The sequence below is a fragment of the Lissotriton vulgaris genome, chromosome 6 (genome assembly GCF_964263255.1).
Source record: "Lissotriton vulgaris chromosome 6, aLisVul1.2, whole genome shotgun sequence".
Taxonomy (NCBI): Eukaryota; Metazoa; Chordata; class Amphibia; order Caudata; family Salamandridae; genus Lissotriton; species Lissotriton vulgaris.
In genome coordinates, this window is record NC_141694.1 from 909,411,177 (window position 1) to 909,436,003 (window position 24,827).

Below are 24,827 nucleotides of genomic sequence, written 5' to 3' on the forward strand. Positions count from 1 at the left end.
TGCGGTGTGAATGGTTTTGTATGGGTCACACGTATGAAAGGTGTGTGAATGGCCTGTTGGTGCCTTGTTGTGGCTTTACAGCTCACGAGCTGTGAGTCAATGGTTCAGTTTCCTGTCCTTTCAATTAACAGTGCATTTCATTTTTGTGAAATCTTTTGTTAAAACAATTGTATATGCTATGCATCACTCACCCTCTTGCCAAATCCAACCATTATGTATGTGTGCTTGAGGAATAGATGGCTGTGCAGTAATATTGGTCTTTTCTGTATTTCTCAAGAAGGGTGTACCTCGTCCCTTTTTGTGAATGTTGTAATGTGTTGGTTTGTGCCTGGTGGTGTGAATGGTCTTGTTTGCATCACGTACGAAAGGTGTGTGAATGGCCTGTAAAGCGGTTGGGGCCTTGATGAAGCTATACAGCTCATGAGCTGTGAGTCAATGGTTTAGTTTCCCATCCTTTCAATTAACAGTGCATGTCATTTTTGTGAAATCTCTTGTTAATACAATTGTATATACTGAATAACTCACCCTTGTGCCAAATCCAACCGCTATGTATGTGTGCTTGAGGAATAGATGGTTGTGCAGTAATATTTGTCTTTTCTGTCTTTCTGAAGCAGGGTGTACATTGTCCCTTTTTGTGAATGTAGTAATGTGTTGGTTCCGTGCCTGGTGGTGGTGTGAATGGTTTTGTGTGCATCAGGTACGAAAGGTGTGTGAATGGCCTGTAAAGCGGTTGGGGCCTTGATGCGGCTTCACAGCTCATGAGCTGTGAGTCACTCAGTCAGTTTGTGTCCTTTCAATTATTGACCATGCATTTCATTTTTGTGTAATCTCTTGATAATAATATTTTATATACTGAACCATCACTCGCTCTTGTGCCAAATCCAACCATTATGTGTGTGTGAAAAAAGAATAGATGGTTGTGCAGTAATATTGGTCTTTTTTGTCTCTCTGCCATGGTGTATATTCCATCTAAGAAAAACTGTAGATATCGTCGTATACTAAACGTACTTGGTGATGTCTCCCTTGTGGATCCCAACAAGTTATCTTACCCACAATGTCCTGCAAACCTCAAAATGTGACTGTCACATTTTCCTTGCATAACTGTGCCAAAATGTTCACGCTTCAGAAAGAAACGACAAATCTCCTACCACCCAGCATATGCCCAAGTCTCCCGATAGAAATGGTACCTAAAATGTGTGGGGGCCAAGTACCCGCGGCAGGGAAGGGCCCAAATCGTATTGAGGAGACATCAAAATTACCTATTTTGACAGAACCTGGTTTTGCTATGGGGGTCACTTGAGTTTTTGGCCCCGGGCTCGGCGGCCATCTTGGGAAACCAACCAAAGGAACAAGTTACTTACCTTCGGTAACGATATATCTGTAAGAAACATTAGCAGTGATAGATTCCTTACCTTAGAATTACCCCCAGGCATCAGACTGGATCCGGAAAGTTTTCGTAAGCAGTAACCCTGCACGTTAGGTGGCATCGTGCGGCTCTACGTCCGTAGTTGGTGTTGCCGAGATGATGTTGCGGCAGCTACTTAGACGCCGCCCTCGCGAGCTGACGTCCGTTCTGTACACGACTTTCCACGCCTGAAACGCAGAGCCATGCAAGATACTGACCACTGGTGCCCTGTAACTAAGGCCCTGAAGCACAAGTTACTACTTGTGTAATGATCTATCTGTAAGAGACATTAGTTAGTGATAGATTACTTACCTTACAATATACCCAGGCGTCAGACTGGATCCGGAAATCTTTGCGTAGCAGTACCCTTGCGCGTCGGTAGGCGTCGTCTGCGGCTCCGCATCCGTCGTCGGCGCCGTGATGACGTCGTCGGAGTACTTAAACGCCGCCTCCGCGTGCTGACGTCAGTTCTTAGACACAGCTTTTCCGTGCCAGAAACGCAGAGCTATGCTAAAAACCAACACTGGTGCCATTGAAACGAGGGCCCTGAAAGGGGATGACCTTAACCCTAGATATCGGTTCGCAGAACGGGGAGGATGGGTGGGTCGGTAAGGAATCTATCACTAACTAATGTCTCTTACAGATATATCGTTACACAAGTAGTAACTTGTGCATCTGAAAGAGACACGTTAGCGATAGATTCCTTACCTTAGAATAGATACCCCAGCAATACCAACCACAGTGGTGGGTTTGCGAACCAATAATCACACCAGAAAGTCCTAGAGGACAGAACGGCCAAAGAAGCCATCCCTCCGGACTTGGCTGTCCAGGCAGTAGTGTCTTGCGAACGTGTGCAGCGAGGCCCACGTAGCTGCCTGACAAATGTCCTGCAAGGGGACTCCCTGGCCCAGGCAGTAGTAGTCGCCGTGGCCCGAGTGGAATGGGCCCACAGCCCAGCAGGAGGTTCCTTTTTAGCCAAGGAGTAGCATGCTTGGATGCACAACACGATCCACCGAGAGATGGTCCATTTGTGCACCGCCCGTCCCTTCTTAGCGCCCACGTAACCAACAAAGAGTTGGTCATCCACCCGGAACTGGCGTGAGCGATCAAAATAGAATGAAAGTGCACGTTTTGGGTCCAGACGGTGAAGCCGCTCTTCCTCCTTTCGAGAGATGCGGAGGCAGAAAGAAGGTGGGCAAGGTGATGGACTGCTCGATGTGGAAGGCTGTGACTACCTTTGGCAGGAAAGAGGGCTTTGTCTGCAACACAACCTTGTCCGGATGGACAGAAAGGAAAGGAGGTTTAGAGGATAGAGGCTGGAGCTCGCTCACTCTCCTGGCAGAGGTGATGGCAACCAGGAAAGCAGTCTTCAAGGTAAGAAGGCGGATAGGACAGTTGTGAAGTGGCTCAAAGGGAGCGCACATCAGAAAAGTAAGAACCAGGTTCAAGTCCCACTGAGGCATCACGAAGGGAACCGGTGGAAACGTGTGCGTGATGCCCTTCAGGAATCGATTAACAACAGGGGACTTGAACAAAGAAGGTTGATCAGGCAGCCTCAAAAAGGCTGAAAGGGCAGAAAGGTAGCTCTTGATAGTGCCCAGAGCCGAGCCCTGCTGGGCAAGAGAAAGAAGGAAGAGAAGAACCTCAGAAAGAGGGCAGAGAGAGGATCCACAGCCTTTGCTGTGCACCATGCCACAAATCTGTTCCACCTGCAGGCGTATACCGACTTTGTGGAGGGACGCCTGGCTGCCAGAATGATGTTACAGACTTCAGGAGGCAAGTCAAATGGCCTCAACTGTTGCCGCTCAATCTCAAAGCATGGAGGTGGAGACTGGACAGGTTCGGGTGGAGGACCGTCGCCTGCTGCTGCGACAAAAGGTTCTCCTGAAGAGGCAGACGAACCGGGAGATCGACTGACATACTTAGTAGCTCGGGATACCAGTATCTTCGTGCCCAGTCCGGAGCCACAAGGATGACTTGTGCCCGGTCGCGCTTGATCTTCTTCAGCACTCTGGGCAGAAGTGGTATAGGCGGAAAGGCGTACAACAGACCGCAACTCCACTCGCGACGAAAAGCGTCTCCGAGCAAATGCCGCCTTGGAAATTCCAACGAGCAGAACTGATGACACTGCGCGTTCTCTTCGGTGGCAAATAGATCTAACCAAGGCTCTCCCCACTGCTGAAAGAGGCCTTGCGCCACGTCCGAGTTCAGACGCCATTCGTGATCCATCATGCACCGGCGGCTGAGTTCGTCCGCCCTGGCGTTCAGAGAACCTGCCAGGTGTTGAACCACCACGGTCACACCCTGATGTTCCAGCCACTGCCAAAGGCGCAGAGCCTCCTGGCAGAGGGTCCACGACCCCACCCCGCCCTGTTTGTTGCAGTACCACATGGTGGTGGTGTTGTCCGTGAACACCTGCACTACACTCTCCCAGAGGGGAGGAATGCCTTCAGTGCTAGACGAATCGCCCGCAGCTCCGAAAGGTTGATATGGAGCCGGGACTCCGCCGGAGACCAGAGGCCTCTGATCTCCGCCTCTCCCATGTGGCCTCCCCAGCCCTGGAGGGACGCGTCCGTCACAACCACGTGCTCCGGGTGGGGTAGGGAGAGGGATCTGCCACTGACCCAGTCGCGGACCGTGAGCCACCACTGCAGTTGCCTCGCAGTGCCCTCCGAGATCAGGACATGGTCGGACAGGTTGCCCTGATGCTGGGCCCACTGAAACTTCAGGTCCCACTGTCGAGCCCGCATCCGCCACCGGGCGTGATGCACCAGAAGGATGCAGGAGGCCATCAGCCCCAGAAGCTGCAGCGTCAACCTGACTGAGACTCGGGATAACGGCTGGAAGATTGGAATCAGAGCCTGTATATCCTGAACCCGCTGTTCGGGAGGGTAAACCCGAAAGTGCGCCGAGTCGAGAACCGCTCCGATGAAGAGGAGCTTCTGAGAGGGGCACAGGTGCGACTTCGGCACATTGATGGAAAACCCCAGCAAATGCAGGAGGTCGGCCGTAGTCTGGAGGTGGCTGACGACTGTCTGGGGCGAGCCCGCCTTCAACAACCAGTCGTCGAGGTAGGGGAAGACTGACACCCCTTGCCTGCGCAGATGAGCTGCAACCACCGCCATCACCTTCGTGAACACCCGTGGAGCGCTGGTAAGGCCGAAGGGGAGCAAGGTAAACTGAAAGTGCTCTTGGCCTACCGTGAACCACAGGTAACGCCGGTGGGCCGGCAGGACGGGGATGTGGAAATAAGCGTCCTGCAGGTCCAACGCTACCATCCAGTCTGCCGGGTCCAGGGCAGACAGGACCTGAGCCAAAGTCAGCATCTTGAACTTCTCCTTCCGGAGGAAGCCGTTGACGTTCCGCAGGTCCAAGATAGGGCGTAGGCCCCCTTTGCCCTTCTTGGGTACCAGGAAGTAGTGGGAGTAACATCCACACCCTACCTCTGGCCCAGGAGCGCGCTCGATGGCCCCCTTGGCCAAGAGGGCCGTGACATCCTCGTGCAATAGTTGCAAGTGATCCCCCGACACGCGGTGGCATTGCGGTGGCATGGATGGAGGGGACGCCTCGAAGGGGAGGGAGTAGCCCCTTCGGACGATCTGCAGCACCCACCTGTCCGAAGTGACTGTGCCCCAGTGGGAGAGGTGATGGCGAACCCTGCCTCCCACAGGCGTCACATGTGCCTGAAAACTCGGACTAGGAAGGTTTTGAGGCGGGTGCTGCTGAGGGAGGTGTGGACTGGCCTCGCCGTGGTCCCCGACCGCCGCCACGGCGGTTTCCACGTCCGCCACCGCTCTGTTGAACATTCTGCGGCGCGTGGCTGGCAGTACGTGGGGGGGCGCCCCTTCCGTTGCCACGAAAGGAGTGAAAGGCACCCGATTGCTGGCGTGGAGCCGTGAGGCCCAAGGACTTGGCCGTAGCCCTGGAGTCCTTAAAACGTTCCAGCGCATGATCTGCCTTGTCGCCGAAGAGGCGACGGCCATCAAACGGCATGTCCGGGAGTGTGGCCTGGACATCGGCCGAGAAGTTGGCGGACCTCAACCAGGCGTGGCGTCGAACCGCCACTGTCATTGCCATCACCCTGCCCAATGAGTCCGTTGTATCCAGCCCACACCGGATAGAAAAACGTGCTGCATCTCGGCCCTCCGCAAGGGCTTGGCCGAGTTTAGCCTGGACCTCCTCCGGGCATTGTGGCAGCACCTCCGCAACCGTGTCCCACAGAGTGTGGGTGTAGCGGGCCAAGAGACAGGCAGTATTCACAGACCGCAGCCCTAAGCTAACAGACAAGAACACCTTCTTCCCGAACTGTTCGTATCTCTTGGATTCCCTGTCGGACGGGGCCGACGGGAATGCGGTCTGGGAGTTGGGAGGCCTGGATGACCAGACTCTCGGGGGTGGGGTGGGTGGACAAAAAGCATGGGTCGCCCGGGGCCGGGCGGTAGCGTCTGGCCACGTTCCTATCCACAGGCGGACCTGTGGCGGGCTTGGACCAAGTGCCCACAAGAATGTCACACAAGGCCTCATTGAACGGCAGCAGAGGCTCACTGGAGCTTGCCTGCGGTTTGGGGACCTCTGTGAGGAGGTTAGTCCTCACGGCCGCGACGGGGAGCTTAAGGTTTAAGGCCTTAGCTGCCTTCGTCAACACTACACTACATGTAGAGCCTGCCTCCGAAGCCACAGTCGGAGGGGAGATAAATCCAGTATCTGGCGAAGTGTCAAGACCACTGGCCTACCCAAGCTCATATGTCCAGTCCTGTTGAGACTGGCAATCCAGTGCCAGAGGGTCCTCGGACCCCTCCCAATCTTCCTCGTCACAGGTCGTAAGGTCGACCGCCGCCTGAGTCGGACCGCAGGAAACATTGGGGACAGCAACCACAGTGGGCGCCGGGGGCGACACCTGTGGGGACGGCGCCGGTGAGGTCGTAAGGTCGACCGGCAAAGCCCCGGATCCGCAGCGGGATCCGGTGAGGTCCTGCGGCGCCGGGGCCGAAACACCCGACGGCGTCGGGGCCGAAGCACCCGACCCGTTAGGACCTCCAGACGGAACCGTTGGGCCCGAAGGCGTCACGGGAACCGACTGAGGAGGGAGGGCCCTCATGGCCCGCTCGATCTCCTCCGGCGTCGCGCCGTGCCCAGGGACCCGAAGGTGTGGGGCAGGTGGGATTGCTAGCAACTCCCGCGGAGACGCGTGGGCGGCGTCGCCCGAGCCCCCGGCCGCAACGTGCGAGTGTCGGGGTGGGTCGGAGGACCGATGACGTCGCTCCGACCTCTCATGCCTTTTACCTGAGGACTTGGAACCTGACGACCGGTGTCCACTCCCGGAGCTTCGATGACTCCGACCTCGCGACCTGTCCCTCGACCTCTCGTGGGACCGGGACCTGGAGCGGCGCGGGCCGACTGCCTCAGCTCGAGTCGCTTGCGGGACCGCTCCTGCCTAGCCTTCGACGTCAGGGCCCGGCAGTCAGAGCAGGTTCGATCGTCATGGTCGAGGCCTAAGCACTTCAGGCACCGGCGATGGGGGTCCGTGACAGACATCAGTCGATCGCACTTCGAGCAGGGCTTGGACCCGGGCATCCCTATCGGCACCGATAGCGTCGAAGACTCGACAAAAAAGAGTGATCAAAAGATCAAAAAATTCAGTCAAAAATTGACTGGGGGTAGAGCTTCTCCGGATCTGCGCTAGCTGGCGCGGAAAAAAGAAGAACTGACGTCAGCGCGCATGGGTGGCGTCTAAGTACTCCGACGACGTCATTCTGGCGCGAACGACGCCGACGACTGATGCGGAGCCGCAGACGACGCCTACCGACGCACTGGGGTATTGCTACGCAAAAATTTCCGGATCCAGTCTGACACCTGGGGATATTCTAAGGTAAGGAATCTATCACTAACGTGTCTCTTTCAGATTCGACGACCGGTCCCGCAACTTTCCTGTCGACAGGGACCACAAGCAGCATAGAGCGAATTGCCGGGCCTCCAAAATCTTTCAGGACCGCTGCCGTAAAGACTTCGGGTTTGTCATGACATGCTCCCTGCATTCTCGTGTCCACCACCAGGGGGCTGAACCGTGGGACTCTCCAGTGTCATAATAGGCTACTGGACCCTCCGGATCATGCATATACTGACTTACAGTCATTTGGGCACTATTTGGGAATTGATATCCATTCCTAATCCATGCCGGGTTTTGTGGAAGCCAGCATGCTCTTGCCTGAAACTCAATTACCTAGAATTCCCTACTCAACTGCTTCGTCTCCACCCCTGCAGGCCAAGGATGGGTGGAGGAATTCAGCTCACACGTGGCTGGCTGCTGCTAGCCTGCTCACACCTGATGCTTTGATTACTGTGAGCTCTTTTAAGCCCGATCTCCCTTGAGTCCAGTGTTGGACATTGTAGTTGTATTCCGGTGAGACCGATCCTTATTTCCTGAGCTTTTGATATTCCTTGATTCCCGAGCTATAATTAATCCTGGTTCCTTGATTCCTGAGCTATAGCTATTCCTTGTGCCTGAATTAGCACCGCATGCAGTGATACCTTGTTTCCTGAGTTCCTGAGCTATAGTTATTCTTTATTCCTGTTCCTGAGCTTCAGCTATTTCTTGTTCCTGATTTGCACTGCTCTCTTGACTCCTTGTTTCCTGGGCTATAGTTTTTTCCTGTTCCTGAACTAGCACTGCCTGCAGTGCTACCTTGGCTCTTGAGCTTTTGCTCAATTCTTGTTTCTGCTCCTGTACATCCTTCAGTGCTACTGTGTTTTCTTGTCTTCTGATTCAGTACTATTCTAGTATACCATTGTAGCCTCCCCTTCTGTATATCCTTTTCCAGTCCCTGCTTTTCTTCCCATTTCCTTGGTTCCAGTTCCTAGTTTACTGTCTTTCTCGTCCTGCTGTCTTGTTTCTTTTACCTTGTATGTTTGTTACTTGCTTTCTGCCAAGTGTGCCCTGTGATTTCCTTCCTTTACTGTTTAGCACTCCTCCTGTCTAGCTCCTTGTCTATTGTGCTTGTATTTAGTTATTCCCCTTTCCTGTTACTGCCTTGTGTGTTCCTGTTTCATCGCAAAGATCTGTGGGCACAGCTGACAACCTAAGTGGTGTTTCTTGTTCCCTGGGAGTTTTGTCATTGAGTTACATTTATTACACCACCATAGTTATCAGCTCCACAGACCCTGCCTTTGCATGGATATCCTATATGTGGGTATTTGCAGTCAGTATCCGTAACAGCAATTGTGGGTGAGGAACTTACTGAGCTTCAGTTTAACCATGTGGAGCTCCCGAGGGCTTTACTCCAAATCCATTTATTGTTAATGTTGTGTGTGTGTGTATATATGTATCTACGGCTGCACATCTAATCTGGATGTAGTTATTCTGAATGCTAAATTGCCTCTCGAGGGCCCATCCTTTGGGTCTTAGCCATTTTATTCCTTCGTTCAGGCTTCCCCCTTGGATCCCTTTTCTCCTATGACGCCCTGTGTGATCAAGGGCAGTGCTGTACTCCTTTTTCTGCTTCATTTTCTAACCAGTCACCAGTCTTGACCAAACACCCTGACTGTGTCCCACAGTCCCTGACAGGGTTCATGGCCCGGCAGTCGGAGCACGACTTCGGATTGTGGCTGCGCTCCAGGCACCAAAGGCACATGAGGGGCAGATCAGTGACCGACATCGACTTGTGACAGAAGTCACAGGGCTTGACGCCGGCCCGATGATGGAACATCCCTCGTGGTATCAGGAGGTGGAAGACTCCAAAAAGAAGACGACAAAAGTAAAAAAACATTGTCAAAAAGTGTCTAAGGGGCATGCTCCCTCCGGATCTGTGCTGGCTGGCGTGGAAAAAGATAAACACTGACCTCAGCATGCAGGGGCGGCGTCTTAGTAGACACTGCAACGTCAACCACAACGCCAATGACGGGCGCGGAGTCGACTGACGCCACCTACCGATGAGCAGGTGTACTGCTAAAGAAAACATTTCTCCAGATACAGTCTGACGCATGGGGGTAATTCTAAGTTAAGGAATCTAGAACTAATGGTCTCTTTCAGATAAACAGTGCTCATGGAATGTTTGACTAATAGACTAAGTAATATAAATGTAACAATTCGAGTTGCTGGACACAATAGTGAGATGGGCCATGAAAAATAAAACCGATTTTAACACAAATAAAATGTAATTCCTTACCTGTCTTCCCATGTATCCACATGCCATATATGTAAGAATTGGCTGCAGCATCACATGCACTGTGGTAGCTTTTTTACTGAGAGTGGTCAATATAGTGAATAAACCATCCCCCACAGATATGGCATCCAATCCACCATGAAAGTTTTCATGCTTGGTCAGATGTAGCCCACTCGCACCTAATTCAAACAAGAAAATCATCTTATATAAAAATGTATAGGTTTCTTAAAACAAGGGGCATTATGCAGCAACAAAACAATACAGTATTAAAAAACTTGTACACTTCAAATAGGGTCATCAATTAATTTTGTATCCCACAGTCAATTATTTACGCAAACCACCAAACTCAGCCCATCACGAGAAATGAACTTGGTATTACAAACTAAACAAACAAAACCAGCCAAATATTCATAGGACCCACTTAAATCACCATATACAACATGCCAAAATTCCAAGTAAAGCCCATCCCACCTGTCTAAAGTTAATATGTCACTAGTAGCAATCTAGGCACTTATTCTCACAAATGAACCAGATGGTAACTTTAGCTTTGTTGTTCGCAAAATTGGAAACTCCTACAGACAGGACTTTGCACGCCTTGTCTTTACATAGATGCAAGCATTAAGACAAGTAGGATTTCAGGAATTCCTAGTCACATTCCACCTTCAATTCCTCACGTCTTAATTCACAACTGCAAACATCTGTCCTGCCCCATAATAATCCACTCAATTAAGTTCACAGACTTCTGCAAATGGATGAAATTCTGAATCTTTGCACAATAACGTGATTACAAAACAACAATTAGCATCACCTCCCCATCTATATGCTCTCAGATCATATATTCACCAAATCTATATACATTGCTTCAATCTCACCCAATTCCACATACATGTACAATGCCTCTTCATACATCCGTATTGGCCAACTGCAATCTATTCCTTGTATTAAACTGTCCCTCCTACTTCTTCTAGAAAAAGACTTGATTCACATTAACATGTTATCTTGTTTTGTCCCCTTTATCTTTTCTCTCCAAACAGCTTATTTCATCTTTTCTCCCAAAACAGCTTAATTAGACCAGTGTAATTTACATAGTGTAAAATTCACAAAGTTACGCCATTATGCCACTTTGTTTATTTGCACAGCATTCATAGTAAAAATTCACTGCAAATGCATGGGGAAAAAAACATGAGCAGCTGTTGTTCTTGATCCGTTTGTGTTTTTTGTTTTTGCACAAATAAGTGCTCATGTCAAAAACTTATATAACATATTTAGAACTAAAATCTAGTACACTTTGTAGGAAGGTGGATATCCGACTATGGTTGCCCCCAACTTTTTGCCTGGTGTTTTGCTGGTTTTTCGACTTAGTTGACCTGGGGCCCTGCTATTCAGGACCCCAGGCCCACTGCTTTCTCTGTAAAATGGATTCCATGTACTCTAGGTACATATCTAATTGGATACTGAGTCACCTTATCAGCCCCTGCACAGGGTACCTTAGGTACCCAGGGCATAGGTGCACCCAGGGCCTACCAGGGGCTGCAGCATGTATTATGCCACCCCTGGCTGGCCATCCAAATCTAACACAACTGGCTGATCAATCAGCTGGGGCAAGGTGGTGTAACCACCCTTTGCTTTAGATATAGTATCCCTATATCTAACCCTAAAATGGACACATATCCTCCTATCAGTCACTCCTATGGCAGGCCTTATCAATCCTGAAGGCAGAGTGCTTGGAATTATGTGAGATTGTGCTCTAGCATGAGCTGAGCCTGTCTGCAGCTTTCGGAACCAAGTCCTTTAGCTGGTTCCATGATAACGCTATACCATATACTCTTAAGTGCATTATAATCCTCGCGGTTAAATGCTAACTTTGGTATAGCATTATCAAAACATGTCGAGTAAGGTGTCATACGAATTGGAATACTACCCCCTCGCCAATTCTGGCGACGGGGGTAGCATTCCACCCTTCTAGAGGGACACGACATGTATGTAACTGTGAACCCCGGTTAAAGTTAACTCGAGCTTCAGCATCACAAAATGGATGCTGCCACCACAGACACAAGTCTGACCTCCTGCTGCTGGGAGTCCTTCCAGCGAGGGAGGCTTGGACAAAGGGGTTTCTGCCTTGGGAGGTGCTAGCACCACCCCAGACAGGATTTTGTGTATTAGGTAGGACAGGGCTGAAAGGAATGAGACATGCCTGGGGCACACAAGGTGTCCCTGTGCATACACCGGTCCAAACAAGTTCCTGGGGCACTCCAGCCCCAGAGCTGGCACAAGACCGGACAAAGGAAAGGGGGTGTAACCACCCCCCTTCCTGGTCCCACCCAGAGGAGGGACATAGTCGTAGTGCAGCCCCCTTTAGCCGAATAAAGGTAGGAGCTGGTCCCGTTCCAAATTAGATTATCCTGATCAACTTCACAAGAAGAAACTCTGGACTTCGACGTTCTGCTCCACAGAAGACGGAAGAAATCTCCCTTGTGGGCAAGGAGTGTCCACCCTGCACCAGCAGGCACCATCAGCGTACAGCGGCTTCCCTTTGTCGTCTTCCTGCAAGGATCCAGACTTCAGAGCCCGACGAGACCCGGATTCCCAGACCTCTCCGACCTCAATCCACATCTACAGCAGAGCTGAGACCCGTGGGTGCGACGAGACACGTGGGACCGGCCATCTTGAACGAAGCAGCACTTCGCTCCATCACGACTTCAGAGGCATCCTCGTCCAAGTGCTTTGGGGACTCAGAAGCCCCGACCCTGAGCAGCTCCTGCACCGAAGACCAGTCCTCCAGCATCCACGAGATCTGCGTGGGGCCCTTCTGCCTGTTTGCTGCTCGACGCGTTGTCTGGTCACTTGCCGGCTGGCTAGTGGCCTCCTAGACGACGAACTCCGACAACTTTGCTGCTGGTCTGGTTGCTTCAGACTGGCCCTTGCTCCCTTTCAAAAGAGGAGCACCCCGGACCCTCCTGGTCCACTCCAGACGCCGTTTCCACTCACCGCGTGGGTTGCCTTTGCCAAGGCCTGTTGAACCCGAAACCGGAGAAGACACCGCCGACAGCGAGAGCCTGCATGGGACAGCTCGTGCCTCCATCCTGGTCGTCGAAGACACCACCTGGTCCACGTGGCTGCAGAGACAAGCGTCCACCTTCACCTGATCGCGACGACATCTGGTTCCACTCCAGTCACTGGCTAGTGACTTTGAACATTGTCCCCTCTGCTTTCAGGTTCTTCTCTTCACTGATCCACCCTTGGATCACACCGGACATCTTCCTCCTGACCGCCTGCAGCATCTTTTCCTCCAGGCTCCATAGACTTCAACGCCGGAACCCGACACGACGTGGCACCTATGCACCCGCAGCCTGTGGGTGAGGTAACACGAGCATCTCGGTGCTCAAGGGTAGCTTGACTCTCCTAGTGTCCAGTTCCACAGTCGTTTTTGTCCTATATAGTCAGGGACTCCGTACTCACCTTTTCTTAAAACTGTACTGTCCATAGACGTTTGTACGCATCTCGCGTGTGAGTTCACACTCTGCACACGCGTTCCGTGGGCCTCCTATTAGTTACCTAAAGTTAGGATAGCGTGGTCCCAGCGATCCTACAGCCTCTGGACAGCTCCATTCCTTTGATTGACTTTCACATTCCAATTACTTAGTGTATGGTTTGTTGCGCCCCTAGGGAAACATTGTAACTCGTGCAACTTAACGTATTTTTCTCAAGAGTCTTGTCATGTGCCTAGCCCTCTGATCTCATAAAGAGTTCAGAGGTGTATGTTAGTTAATAAATATCTTGTTTATTTTCATAACTACCTGTGTGGTGTCTTTTCATTTGGTATTCAAGGGGTTATGTGAGGTAAAACAGCTGGCTTCACATGCCAAAAGAGTTTAGCCTAAGACTGCTTTGTCCATGCTACCATTAGGATAGCTGGTCTATAAGGTTGACTTACAACCAATCACCATAAGGGTTGTTTGGACTGATACATGGTGATCACTAGAACTAGTGAGCATCATATATCAGGCCAACTTCTCACAGCATCTTTTAACTTAATGTGGTACGTATACTATATACTAGAGCACAATAGTTAAAATTAATATTTTAATCTTTTTTCATGTCTGGTAGATTTTATTGTGGACAAGCACAAGTGTGAGAGCAAACGGGTGTGTCCTGTCATCGCAAACCCTGAGAGGGGGGGAATGTTGTGTTCTGGGGTGTCAAGTTATTTGTTCCTGTGTGATTGAGTAGGAGGGCGAATGAGACATTATAGGTGGTTTGTCCTGGGCTCATGGGTACAAAGGTGGTAGGATACCTCAGTTCCTGCCTTTTAAGGTTCCATGGTCGTAAGAATAGTTCTGTGACTCAGCAGAATCCCTGAAACAGCCTTTAATATGGGCTGATCCCTGAAGTTGAGACCATACCTGTTAGGTACTCACTTGCTTGTTCAAACCAACCACAGACCTCTAAGATGGCTTATGCAGGTGAAAGGCGAGAACCCAAAACATTTGAGGTAGTCCATCTCCCTACAGGGAATGGATTTCACAGTGGAACACAGACCTGTGACTGCCCATGCCAATGTAGATGGTCTTTCCAGGTTCTTACATTTAGACAATGAAGACTCTCTTCGGAAATGTTAGTCTCACCCTCATTTGTTTGGAGGGAAGAGTGTAGGAAAGTACACTTTTTGGCATGGTTTCTCCCCAAAACTAGAATTTAGGCGTACCCCCGAACCTTAATCCTCAGATTATCGACAATCTACAAAGCAGAGGACAAAGAAGAGCCAATCACCGCACGACAAGGAGCTCCAGCGACTGCCGTGGTTCCAGCCCCGCCAGTCTGTCTGCATGATTCGACCTGTAGACCAGCGATCTCCAAAGCCCTGGAAGGACTGCCTTCAACAAATTCTTCGGATATTCTGTGAACATCAGACCTGTCCAAAAATCAAGTTTCAAGACTAAGCTCTGTCTGTGGAGCCGTAAAATCAACTATCTCTGCACCAGATGCTCACAGCCTGAGTCCAAGAGGCTCACTGGTCCAGAAAAGTTCCACAGTGATCCTGAGCAAGAGTCCTCGTGGGCTGAACCCTGACGGACTACATGTTGACGCTTGCAGCATCTGCATGATGACCCCCCTACCCAAACCGCATTTGGTCAGCTGACTTCCAATGCCAAAGAGCAACCCTGCACCGGAGCTCCTGGTCCTGGAGAGATCTACAGAAGGTGTTGTGATGACCCAGCTCATCCAATCCTATCTGTGCAAATGTAGGTTTCTATTGATCAGCCTCCTGGCCTGAGCCTGAGCCTGCAGCCTTTTTGCAAGTTCAAGATTCCCCATTAGTTTGCACTGGGAGCCTGACGTTCTGTTGGCATTCGGGCTGCCTTGTGCTGCCCCTGTGCTTACTTGAACCCTCAAAGACTGGGTTTCAAAACTGTGCTACTTTCATGCAAGTAGTACCACTTTGAATGCCCCCTTTCTCCATTGGATAACATTGGCACTGGATCCCGAGTTTTACCACTTCACCCTGGCCGCCCCAGTGCCGCTGGTGGTGTAGTTTTGTTACTTACTTGAACCTTGCCTGGTACTGATTCTTCACCAAAAAGCATAATACTATAAATAGTACTTACCTTCAAATTCCTAATTGTGTTTCCTCCAATAGGATAACACTGTTCTGATTGAAAAATGCAATAAGTGTACACTTTTGATATTGAAAAACTGCGATATTGCAGAACGCATTTTTACTGCAACAAAGTATCTTTGGTTCTATAAAATAAATTTACAAAAAGTAATATTTTACAAACAATTTGTCTCAGATTTAGACATTGAGTGTGTGTAAATTTCTTGCCTATGTGTGTACAACACAGGCCACTGATAAGCCTAACTGCTCGCCCACACTACCACAAAAGAGAGCATTAGTATTATCATTGTTAGCCCCTGTAAAGCCTCTAGGAAGCCACTGGACTCTGTGCACACTATACCATACTTTGGCATAATTTATACAGAGCCAGCTTCCTATAACCGTGACGTCACAACCAACGCCAATTTCGCCGGCAACATCACACAGGATCGAACGGAGGCCCCTGACGGCACGCAGGGGTACTGCTCACGCAAAAGTTTGTAGATCGAGTCTGATGCCTGGGAAATTCAAAGGTAAGGAATCTACATCTAGACGTGTCTATCAGATAATGTTGTATTTAAGCATTTTTTTCTGTAGTTTTATAAAGCGCGAACTTGACCCAAAGGTATCAGAGCTTTACACGAGCACCAGCTGCGTTACACAAGGACACATTCATTTTAGTTAGGCATGGGGAGATTAAGTGATTTGCCCAGAATCACAGGATGTTGAGCGTCAAGGCAAAGACTCGAACATGGTTCCCCAGATTTGAGATTGACAGCCCTAGCCATTAGGCTACATCCTCTTCCCAAGCATTGAATACTTAAGGAAGACAAATAAATACTTAGGCTACCCACTTGATGCAGATTGTCTCTCCCTAATGACCGAAAATTGATAAGCCAAAAAACCTTGCACATTGTTAACCAGTCATTTAGAGAGAACAATAAAATAGGGAAAATGAACAGAGGACCTTTCCAACTCAGTATGCAAATCGGCATATGTCTATATGGGGATCAGAAACAGCCTTGCAACAGGGAATAGACACATTAAGAGGCTAACAGATAGCTAATACTTAGTGAAAGAAATCAATTCTAATTGCAGGTCCATGTGCAGGAGCTACGGAAGACGTTCAAGATCATTAAGAGGAAATTGATTTAAAAACTGGCTAATAGTCTAAGGAGAGTGCAATCTAGTTGAAGAGAGGAGGGATAGTTTAAAGAGTTGTTCTCCTCAATCTCCTTTCAACAGAAACCCCAATTAAGTTATACAAACATAGAAGCACTGCAAAAATTACAAGGTCCAAGGAGGACAATTTAGAGACTGATGTCAGATGCTTAGTCTTTTGAGTTGTTTTTTTATAAATAATGTGTTGGGAGTGTTAGATAGCCTGTATAAGCACACAATATAACATTTTGCCTTGCATGGCTTAAAAGGCAACTGTACCTTTACATTTCCAAATACTCACCAATTATCATGGCCATTGCACTGCTTTTACATTGTCCGAGGGCAGATAAAATCTGACTCATGATTTGCTGGTTGGCCAGAACCAAATCTGCCACAAACACAGATGCACCTTGAGCTGATGAAATGCTGCTACTTCCATCCTTGCTCCCAGAAACCTTCTCCTCATCTGAAACGCTGTCTGTTGTGCTGCTTGCAACTGGCACTCGTGCACTGAATTCCCTGTTGCTGGAAAGTGGCAACTGCACTAAAATGTTTACCAACTTTAACAAATCAAACATTAGCTGATCCCGTGTCATTTCTCCACAAACTGCTTTGGCATCACCAGGACGAATGATATTGGCAAAAAGCCCTCCAAAACAAGCTCTGGCACCCACTGAGCCATCAGATCCACTGCGAGAAACCACTTTGTCAGAACATGTAATGTAATGATGCACAAGAAATGTGATGGACTCTATCACGGCAGAGATGGTGCTGACAGAAACCACCTCAAAATTCTGCTCCAGTGTAAATTCTAAAAGCTTTACTTGGGCATCCAATGGTCCTTGGCCTGTTTGAAATGCACCCCTGTATGCATGAGAAGGAACAAAAATAAATCTGTATTGGTGTCAAGAGTACTTATATATTCTGTGTTCTCGTCATTCCACACAATAATTCAAGCATATTTTTTTAAACATACAGTACTATATACTAGTTATAGCTTGTGCATTCTATCAATATCAGGGAGGTTTTCATCAAAGATCATTCTGGCAGTAATAACATGAGGTAAATACAGGATTTGATACAGTTCACGAAAACAGAACTTATCCACCATATTCTTTCAGGTTTGAATGCAGAAAATGCATTTGATAACAGTTTGGTCGTTCCTAATTGAGGAATTGCATAAGGTAACCATTAGTACAAATGAACAAGTTACTTACCTTCGGTAACGATATATCTGTAAGAAACAGTAGTTAGTATTAGATTCCTTACCTTAGAATATCCCCAGGCGTCAGTCTGGATCCGGAAACTTTTGCGTAGCAGTACCCCTGCGCGTCGGTAGGCGTCGTCTGCAGTCGTGTCCTGCGGCTCCGCGTCCGTCGTTGGCGTTGTGCGCCGTGATGACGTCGCTGGAGTATATAGACGCCGCCTTCGCGCGTTGACGTCAGTTCTTTGCACACAGCTTTTCCGCGCCAGAACACGCAGAGCCATGTGAGAACCAACACTGGTGCCATTTGAAACTAGGGCCCTGAAAGGGATGTCCTTAACCCTAGGTATCAGTTCGCAGAACGGGGAGGATGGGTGGGGCGGTAAGGAATCTAATACTAACTACTGTTTCTTACAGATATATCGTTACCGAAGGTAAGTAACTTGTTCATCTGAAAGAAACAGGTTAGTATTAGATTCCTTACCTTAGAATAGATACCCCAGCAATACCAACCCCGGTGGAGGGTCTGTGAACCAATACAATCTTACACCAGAAAGTCCTGGAGGACAGAACGGCTAAAGAAGCCATCCCTCCGGACTTGACTGTCCAGGCAGTAGTGCCTCGCAAAAGTGTGCAGCGAGGCCCACGTAGCCGCCTGGCAAATGTCCTGCAAGGGGACTCCCCGGCCCAGGGCAGTAGTAGCCACCGTGGCCCGAGTGGAATGGGCCCTCAGCCCAACAGGAGGCTCCTTCCGAGCCAAAGAGTAGCACGCTTTGATGCACAGAACGACCCACCGAGAGATGGTCCGTTTATGCACCGCCGGTCCCTTCTTCGCACCCACGTAGCCAACAAACAGTTGGTCATCCACCCGGAACTGGCGTGTGCGATCCATATAAAATGAGAGCGCATGTTTTGGGTCCAGACGATGGAGCCGCTCTTCATCCTTTGAAGGATGCGGAGGCGGGAAGAAGGAGGGTAAGGTGATGGACTGCCCGATGTGAAAAGCAGAGACTACTTTGGGCAGGAAAGAAGGTCTAGTTCTCAAAACCACCTTGTCTGGATGAATGGACATGAAAGGAGGTTTGACAGAAAGAGCCTGGAACTCACTCACTCTCCTGGCAGAGGTGATGGCAACCAGGAAGGCTGTCTTTAAAGTCAGGAGACGGAGAGGACAGGAATGAAGTGGCTCAAAGGGAGCGCACATCAAGAAGGTTAGAACCAGGTTCAAGTCCCACTGAGGCATCACAAACGGAACAGGTGGATACATGTGAGTGATGCCCTTCAAGAACCGTGTTACAATAGGGTACTTGAACAAAGAAGGTTGATCAGGGAGCCTCAGAAAGGCCGAAAGGGCAGAAAGGTAGCCCTTGATAGTGCCCAGAGCAGAGCCCTGCTGGGCAAGAGAGAGAAGAAAGAGGAGAAACTCGGAAAGAGGGGCAGAAAGGGGATCCACAGCCTTTGCTGTGCACCATGCCACAAATTTGTTCCACCGGCAGGCGTATACCGACTTCGTGGAGGAACGCCTGGCTGCCAGAATCACATCACAGACTTCAGGAGGCAAGTCAAATGGCCTCAACTGCCGCCGCTCAATCTCCACGCATGGAGGTGGAGGCTGGACAGGTTCAGGTGGAGGACCGTCCCCTGCTGCTGCGACAGAAGGTCCTCCTGAAAAGGCAGGCGGATCCGGGGACCGACTGACATGCTGAGTAGCTCGGGATACCAGAACCTTCGAGCCCAGTCCGGAGCCACAAGGATGACTTGGGCCCGGTCGCGCCTGATCTTCTTCAGCACTCTGGGCAGAAGTGGTATAGGCGGAAAGGCGTATAACAGACCGCAACTCCACTCGCGCCGAAAGGCGTCGCCGTGCGAGTGCCGTCTTGGAAACTCCAACGCGCAGAACTGATGACATTGCGCGTTCTCTTCTGTGGCGAATAGATCTAACCAAGGCTCTCCCCATCGCAGAAAGAGGCCTTGCACCACGTCCGAGTTCAGACGCCATTCGTGATCCATCGAGCACCGACTGCTGAGTTCGTCCGCCCTGGGGTTCAGAGAGCCCGCCAGGTGTTGAACCACCAGGGTCACTTCCTGATGTTCCAGCCACTGCCAGAGGCGCAGAGCCTCTTGGCAAAGGGTTCACGACCCCACCCCGCCCTGTTTGTTGCAGTACCACATGGCGGTGGTGTTGTCCGTGAACACTTGCACTACACTCCCTCGGACAGACGGGAGGAATGCCTTCAGCGCTAGACGTATCGCCCGCAGCTCCAACAGGTTGATATGGAGCCGGGACTCCGCCGGAGACCAGAGGCCTCTGATCTCCGCCTCTCCCAAGTGGCCTCCCAAGCCCTGGAAGGACGCGTCCGTCACAACAACGTGCTCCGGTTGGGGAAGGGAAAGGGATCTGCCTCTGACCCAATCGGGGTCCGTAAGCCACCACTGCAGTTGTCTCGCAGTGCCCTCTGAGATCAAGACATGGTCGGACAGGTTGCCCTGATGCTGAGCCCACTGAAACTTCAGGTCCCACTGCAGAGCCCGCATCCGCCACCGGGCGTGATGCACCAGAAGGATGCAGGAAGCCATCAGCCCCAGCAGCCGCAGCGTCAACCTGACCGAAACCCGGGATAACGGCTGGAAGATGGGAATCAAAGCCTGTATATCCTGGACTCGCCGTTCCGGAGGATAAACCCGAAACTGCGCCGAGTCGAGAACTGCTCCGATGAAAAGGAGCTTTTGAGAGGGACACAGTGTGATTTTGGCACATTGATGGAAAACCCCAGCTCGTGCAGGAGGTCTGCCGTCATCTGAAGGTGGTGGACGACTGTTTGGGGCGAGCCCGCCTTCAACAACCAGTCGTCTAGGTAGGGGAAGACTGAAACCCCTAACCTGCGCAGATGGGCTGCGACCACCGCCATCACCTTTGTGAACACCCGTGGGGCGCTGGTAAGGCCGAAGGGGAGCACGATAAACTGAAAATGCTCTTGGCCTACTGTGAACCGCAGGTAACGCCGGTGGGCCGGCAGGACGGGGATGTGAAAATATGCATCCTGCAAGTCCAACGCCACAATCCAGTCTTGCGGGTCTAGAGCAGTCAAGACCTGAGCCAATGTCAACATCTTGAACTTCTCCTTCCGGAGGAAGCCGTTGACGTTCTTTAAGTCCAAGATAGGACGTAGGCCCCCTTTGTCCTTCTTGGGTACCAGAAAGTAGTGGGAATAGCAACCACGCCCTACTTCTGGCCCAGGAACGCGCTCAATGGCCCCCTTGGCCAAGAGGGCCGTAACTTCCTCCTTCAGAAGTGTCAAGTGGTCCCCCGACACACGGTGGTTCTGCGGTGGCATGGCTGGAGGAGTGGTCTCGAAGGGGAGGGAGTAGCCTCTTCGGACGATCTGCAGCACCCACCTGTCCGAGGTGATGGTGCGCCAGTGGGAGTGGTGATGGCGAACCCTGCCACCCACCGGCGTCATATGGGCCCGAAAGCACGGACTAGGAGGATTTTGTGGTGGATGCTGCGGGGGGAGGTGTGGTCTGACCTCGCCGCTGTCCCTGACCGCCTCCACAGCGGTTCCCACGGCCGCCACCGCGTTGATAAGTTTGTTAAGGCGTGTGGCTGGCAGCACGTGTGGGACCGCCCCTTCCTTGGCCACGAAAGGAGCGAAACGAACCCGTTTGCTGGCGCTGGGTCGAGAGACCTAAGGACTTGGCCGTGACCCTGGAGTCCTTGAAGCGCTCCAGCGCGTGGTCCGCTTTGTCACCAAACAGGCGACTGCCATCAAACGGCATGTCCATCAAAGCATTCTGGACATCTGCCGAAAAGTTGGCGGATCTCAGCCAGGCGTGGCGACGAATCGCCACTGTCGTGGACATCGCTCTGCCCAGCGAGTCGGTCGTATCAAGACCACACCTGACGGGAGTATTTTGCTGCGTCCCGGCCTTCAATCATAGCCTTGCCGAGCTTCGCCCGTACCTCCGGCGGGCATTCTGGCAGCAAGTCCGCGACCGTGTCCCACAGAGAGTGGGTGTAGCGGCCCAAGAGGCATGCGGTGTTGCAAGACCGCAGTCTCAGACTCAGGGACGAGAAGACATTCTTTCCATACTGGTCGTACCTCTTTGATTCCCTGTCGGGCGGGGCCGACGGGAATGCAGTCTGGGAAGTCGAGGCCTGGATAACCAGACTCTCAGGGGTGGGATGGGTGGACAGGAACTTGGGGTCATCCGTACACGGACGGTGGCGTCTGGCCACGTTCCTATCAAAAGGCGAACCTGAAGCGGGCCTGGACCACATGCCCAAAAGAACGTCAGACAAGGCCTCATTGAACGGCAGCAGTGGCTCCTGTGGGCATGACTGCGGTTTGAGGACCTCAGTGAGGATGTTAGTCCTCACGGCGCGACAGGGAGCTCAAGGTTTAAGGCCTTGGCAGCCCTCATCAACACCACTGAATAAGCTGCCCCCTCCTCCGATGCCACGGTAGGAGGCGAGAAAAAGCCAGGGTTAGGGGATTCGTCTAGACCACTGGCGTCACCCAAGTCACCTGCCCAGTCCACATTGTATCGACATTCACGTGTCAGAGGGTCCTCAGACCCCTCCCAATCCTCTCCGCAATCTGCCTCCTCATCATATTCGGGATCAACATAGCAGACCGGCTCCTCGGGGTTCATAGGCCCCATCGGCGTCGGGCGACGTCGGTTCGGCTCCGTGACCGGAGTCGGAGAGGGTATGGGGGCAGCACCGGAGGACCGGCGTCGTGCGGGGACGGCGTCGAGGGCAGCCCCGATGGAATCGGCGCCGGGGAGGTCGGTTGGCCAGCCGGCGTCGAACCTGAAGGCCCCTGCGGCGCCGGGACTGGTGCCGTCGGCGGCGCCGGAGCACCCGGCGGCGTCGAGGCAGGAGCACCCGACCCGCTAGGGCCCTCGGACGGGGTCACCGGGCCCGAAGGCGCCGTAGGCCCCGTCGGATGAGACAGCTTCCTCATGGCCATGAGGAACTCCTCTATCTCCTCGGGCGTCGCGCCTTGCCCAGGGACCGTAGGGTATGGAGCAGGCCGCGCCGGCGGCTCATGCGGAGCCGCGGGGGTGGGCCACCCGAACCCCCGGCCGCATCGCGCGAGCGTCGGGGGGAGTCGGGGTGCGATGACGACGCCCCGACTTCTTGTGTTTCCTACCTGAGGTGATGGTCCGTGACCGACATCGTGCGGTCGCAGTCATCACAGTGCTTAAACCCAGGCATTCCTATAGGCACCTTAGAAAATTATCAAAAGATTTAAAAACTTTGGTCAAAGACAGGAGTACTGCTCTTCGGATCTGCGCTAACTGGCGCGGAAAAAAGAAGAACTGACGTCAGCGCGCGGAGGCGGCGTCTATATAGTCCAGCGACGTCATCACGGTGCACGACGCCAACGACGGACGCGGAGCCGCAGAAGACGCCTGCAGACGACGCCTACCGACGCGCAGGGGTACTGCTACGCAAAAGTTTCCGAATCCAGACTGACGCCTGGGGATATTCTAAGGTAAGGAATCTAATACTAACCTGTTTCTTTCAGATTCTATTAATCAAATCAATATAAGATGAAACAAAAGTTTGGTGAACATGAGTGCATTGATAACCTGAACTCTTAATTTGCAAAGAGGTGCCAAACAATGTTGTGCATTATCCACCATACTATTCAATATAGCACCTAACAAGCCCTTAGTTGTTGCCATTAGATCAACTGAAATCATATCAGATATGTATGTTGAAATTTAAGAGCTTAAAGACATTCTCTTTGGAAATGTGTTTACATTTCCTGTAAATAATGCATTAACAAACTGAAATCCCAAGATGTTATCACTATACTTGGAGTGAGGGGAGGTTGTGGTCCTTAGAATTTCATGTAAAAATGGAGAATTGGGTTCCCTTAACTAAACAACTAAAATCATTTCTCTCTATTTTTTTTTACCAACTACAGTACCTAACAAACAAGTTACTTACATTCAGTAACGCATTATCTTGTAGAGATAGAATCTAGCTGCAGATTCCTTACTTTAGAATTCTCCCAAGGCCGATGACTGGAACCAGATTTTTTTTCTAATTTTTACTGGCAGAGGGGGTCGCGCAACTCGCTATTGACGTTGTCCTCTGGATGTAAAGTTAACAGAGTCCATATAACTCCATCATCGGCATGATGCTGTCAGTTTCTTTCGTGGCTCTTTTCCACACTTGAAACGTAGAGCCCGTATAGAAACAGTCTATTGAACAGTGTTGTAAAACAGAAGACACGCATGTGTCAAATAATTACCGAATTCCTAAACATAAGTCAGTATATGAATATCCAAACAAACTTGATACGATAGAGAAGTTGTATATCCAATAATCTCTGGATTCTCACTTTCTTTTTTCACGATGTGAAAGACCAAAACAAAAAATAGAGACCGAAAAGGACTCTGTTCGCAGAACAGGGAGGGTTGTTAAGGAATCTGCGGCTAGATCCAGCCTCTACCAGATAACGCATTACCAAAGATAAGTAACTTGTTCATCTAATGGAGACATCTAGCCACCAATTCCTTACTTTAGAATCAAAAGCCAAAGCCTTACCATCCCAGGAGGAGGGTATCCAACCCGAGCCCATGAGAAGTCTCTGAGCAAGGCCAACCTGCTCCAGAACAAGCAAAAAGACTGGAAATGTATAATAATGTAGCTGAGTAGTAACATACCCTACCAAGTAAAGTCTACAAAAAGGGGCCATAGGTAAATAAAGCTGCAAGATATTTAAACCATGGGAATAACAGACCCATGTCAGTACAACAAAACTGATGTAGTAGTTCTCACCTCACAATAATTGTGGACAGAACCACAGTAACAAAAACTATAAGAAAATAAAAGCACAGGGAAGATATTAAACAAGACAGTAAGACTTTATCCATCTGCATTTGGTTATATATTCAAGTACTGTTCACACTGACTGACTGACTGACTGACTGACACACACACACACACACACACACACACACACACACACACACACACACACACACACACACACACACACACACACACACACACACACACACACACACACACACACACACACACACACACACACACACACACACACACACACACACACACACACACACACACACACACACACACGTAAAATAATTAAACACCTATGTATCAACAAAAGAACATGTATATTAAAAGATAGAGCCTTAGAAAGCACCAGCATACAACCAGTCAAAGTAATACAAGTTGCGAAAATGTCCACCATTAAACAATGGAAGCATAAAATTGAGTAAGATATCAAGAACAAAAAGAAATCTTCATAGTCT

At 50.6% G+C, this 24,827-nt stretch overlaps 1 protein-coding gene across 6 annotated transcripts in view; it reads right to left on the reverse strand.

The window, feature by feature from the left end:
• BIRC6 (baculoviral IAP repeat containing 6) overlaps nucleotides 1-24,827 on the reverse strand; it is a 2,386,688-nt gene that overhangs the window by 862,881 nt on the left and 1,498,980 nt on the right. For all 6 annotated transcript variants that reach the window (XM_086926902.1, XM_086926900.1, XM_086926901.1 and 3 more), the window contains 2 exons: nucleotides 16,623-17,185; nucleotides 9,568-9,743 (listed from right to left, as the gene is read on the reverse strand). In XM_086926902.1, the coding sequence (XP_086783028.1) occupies nucleotides 9,568-9,743; nucleotides 16,623-17,185 (739 nt within the window). The remainder of the gene's footprint in view (nucleotides 1-9,567; nucleotides 9,744-16,622; nucleotides 17,186-24,827) is intronic.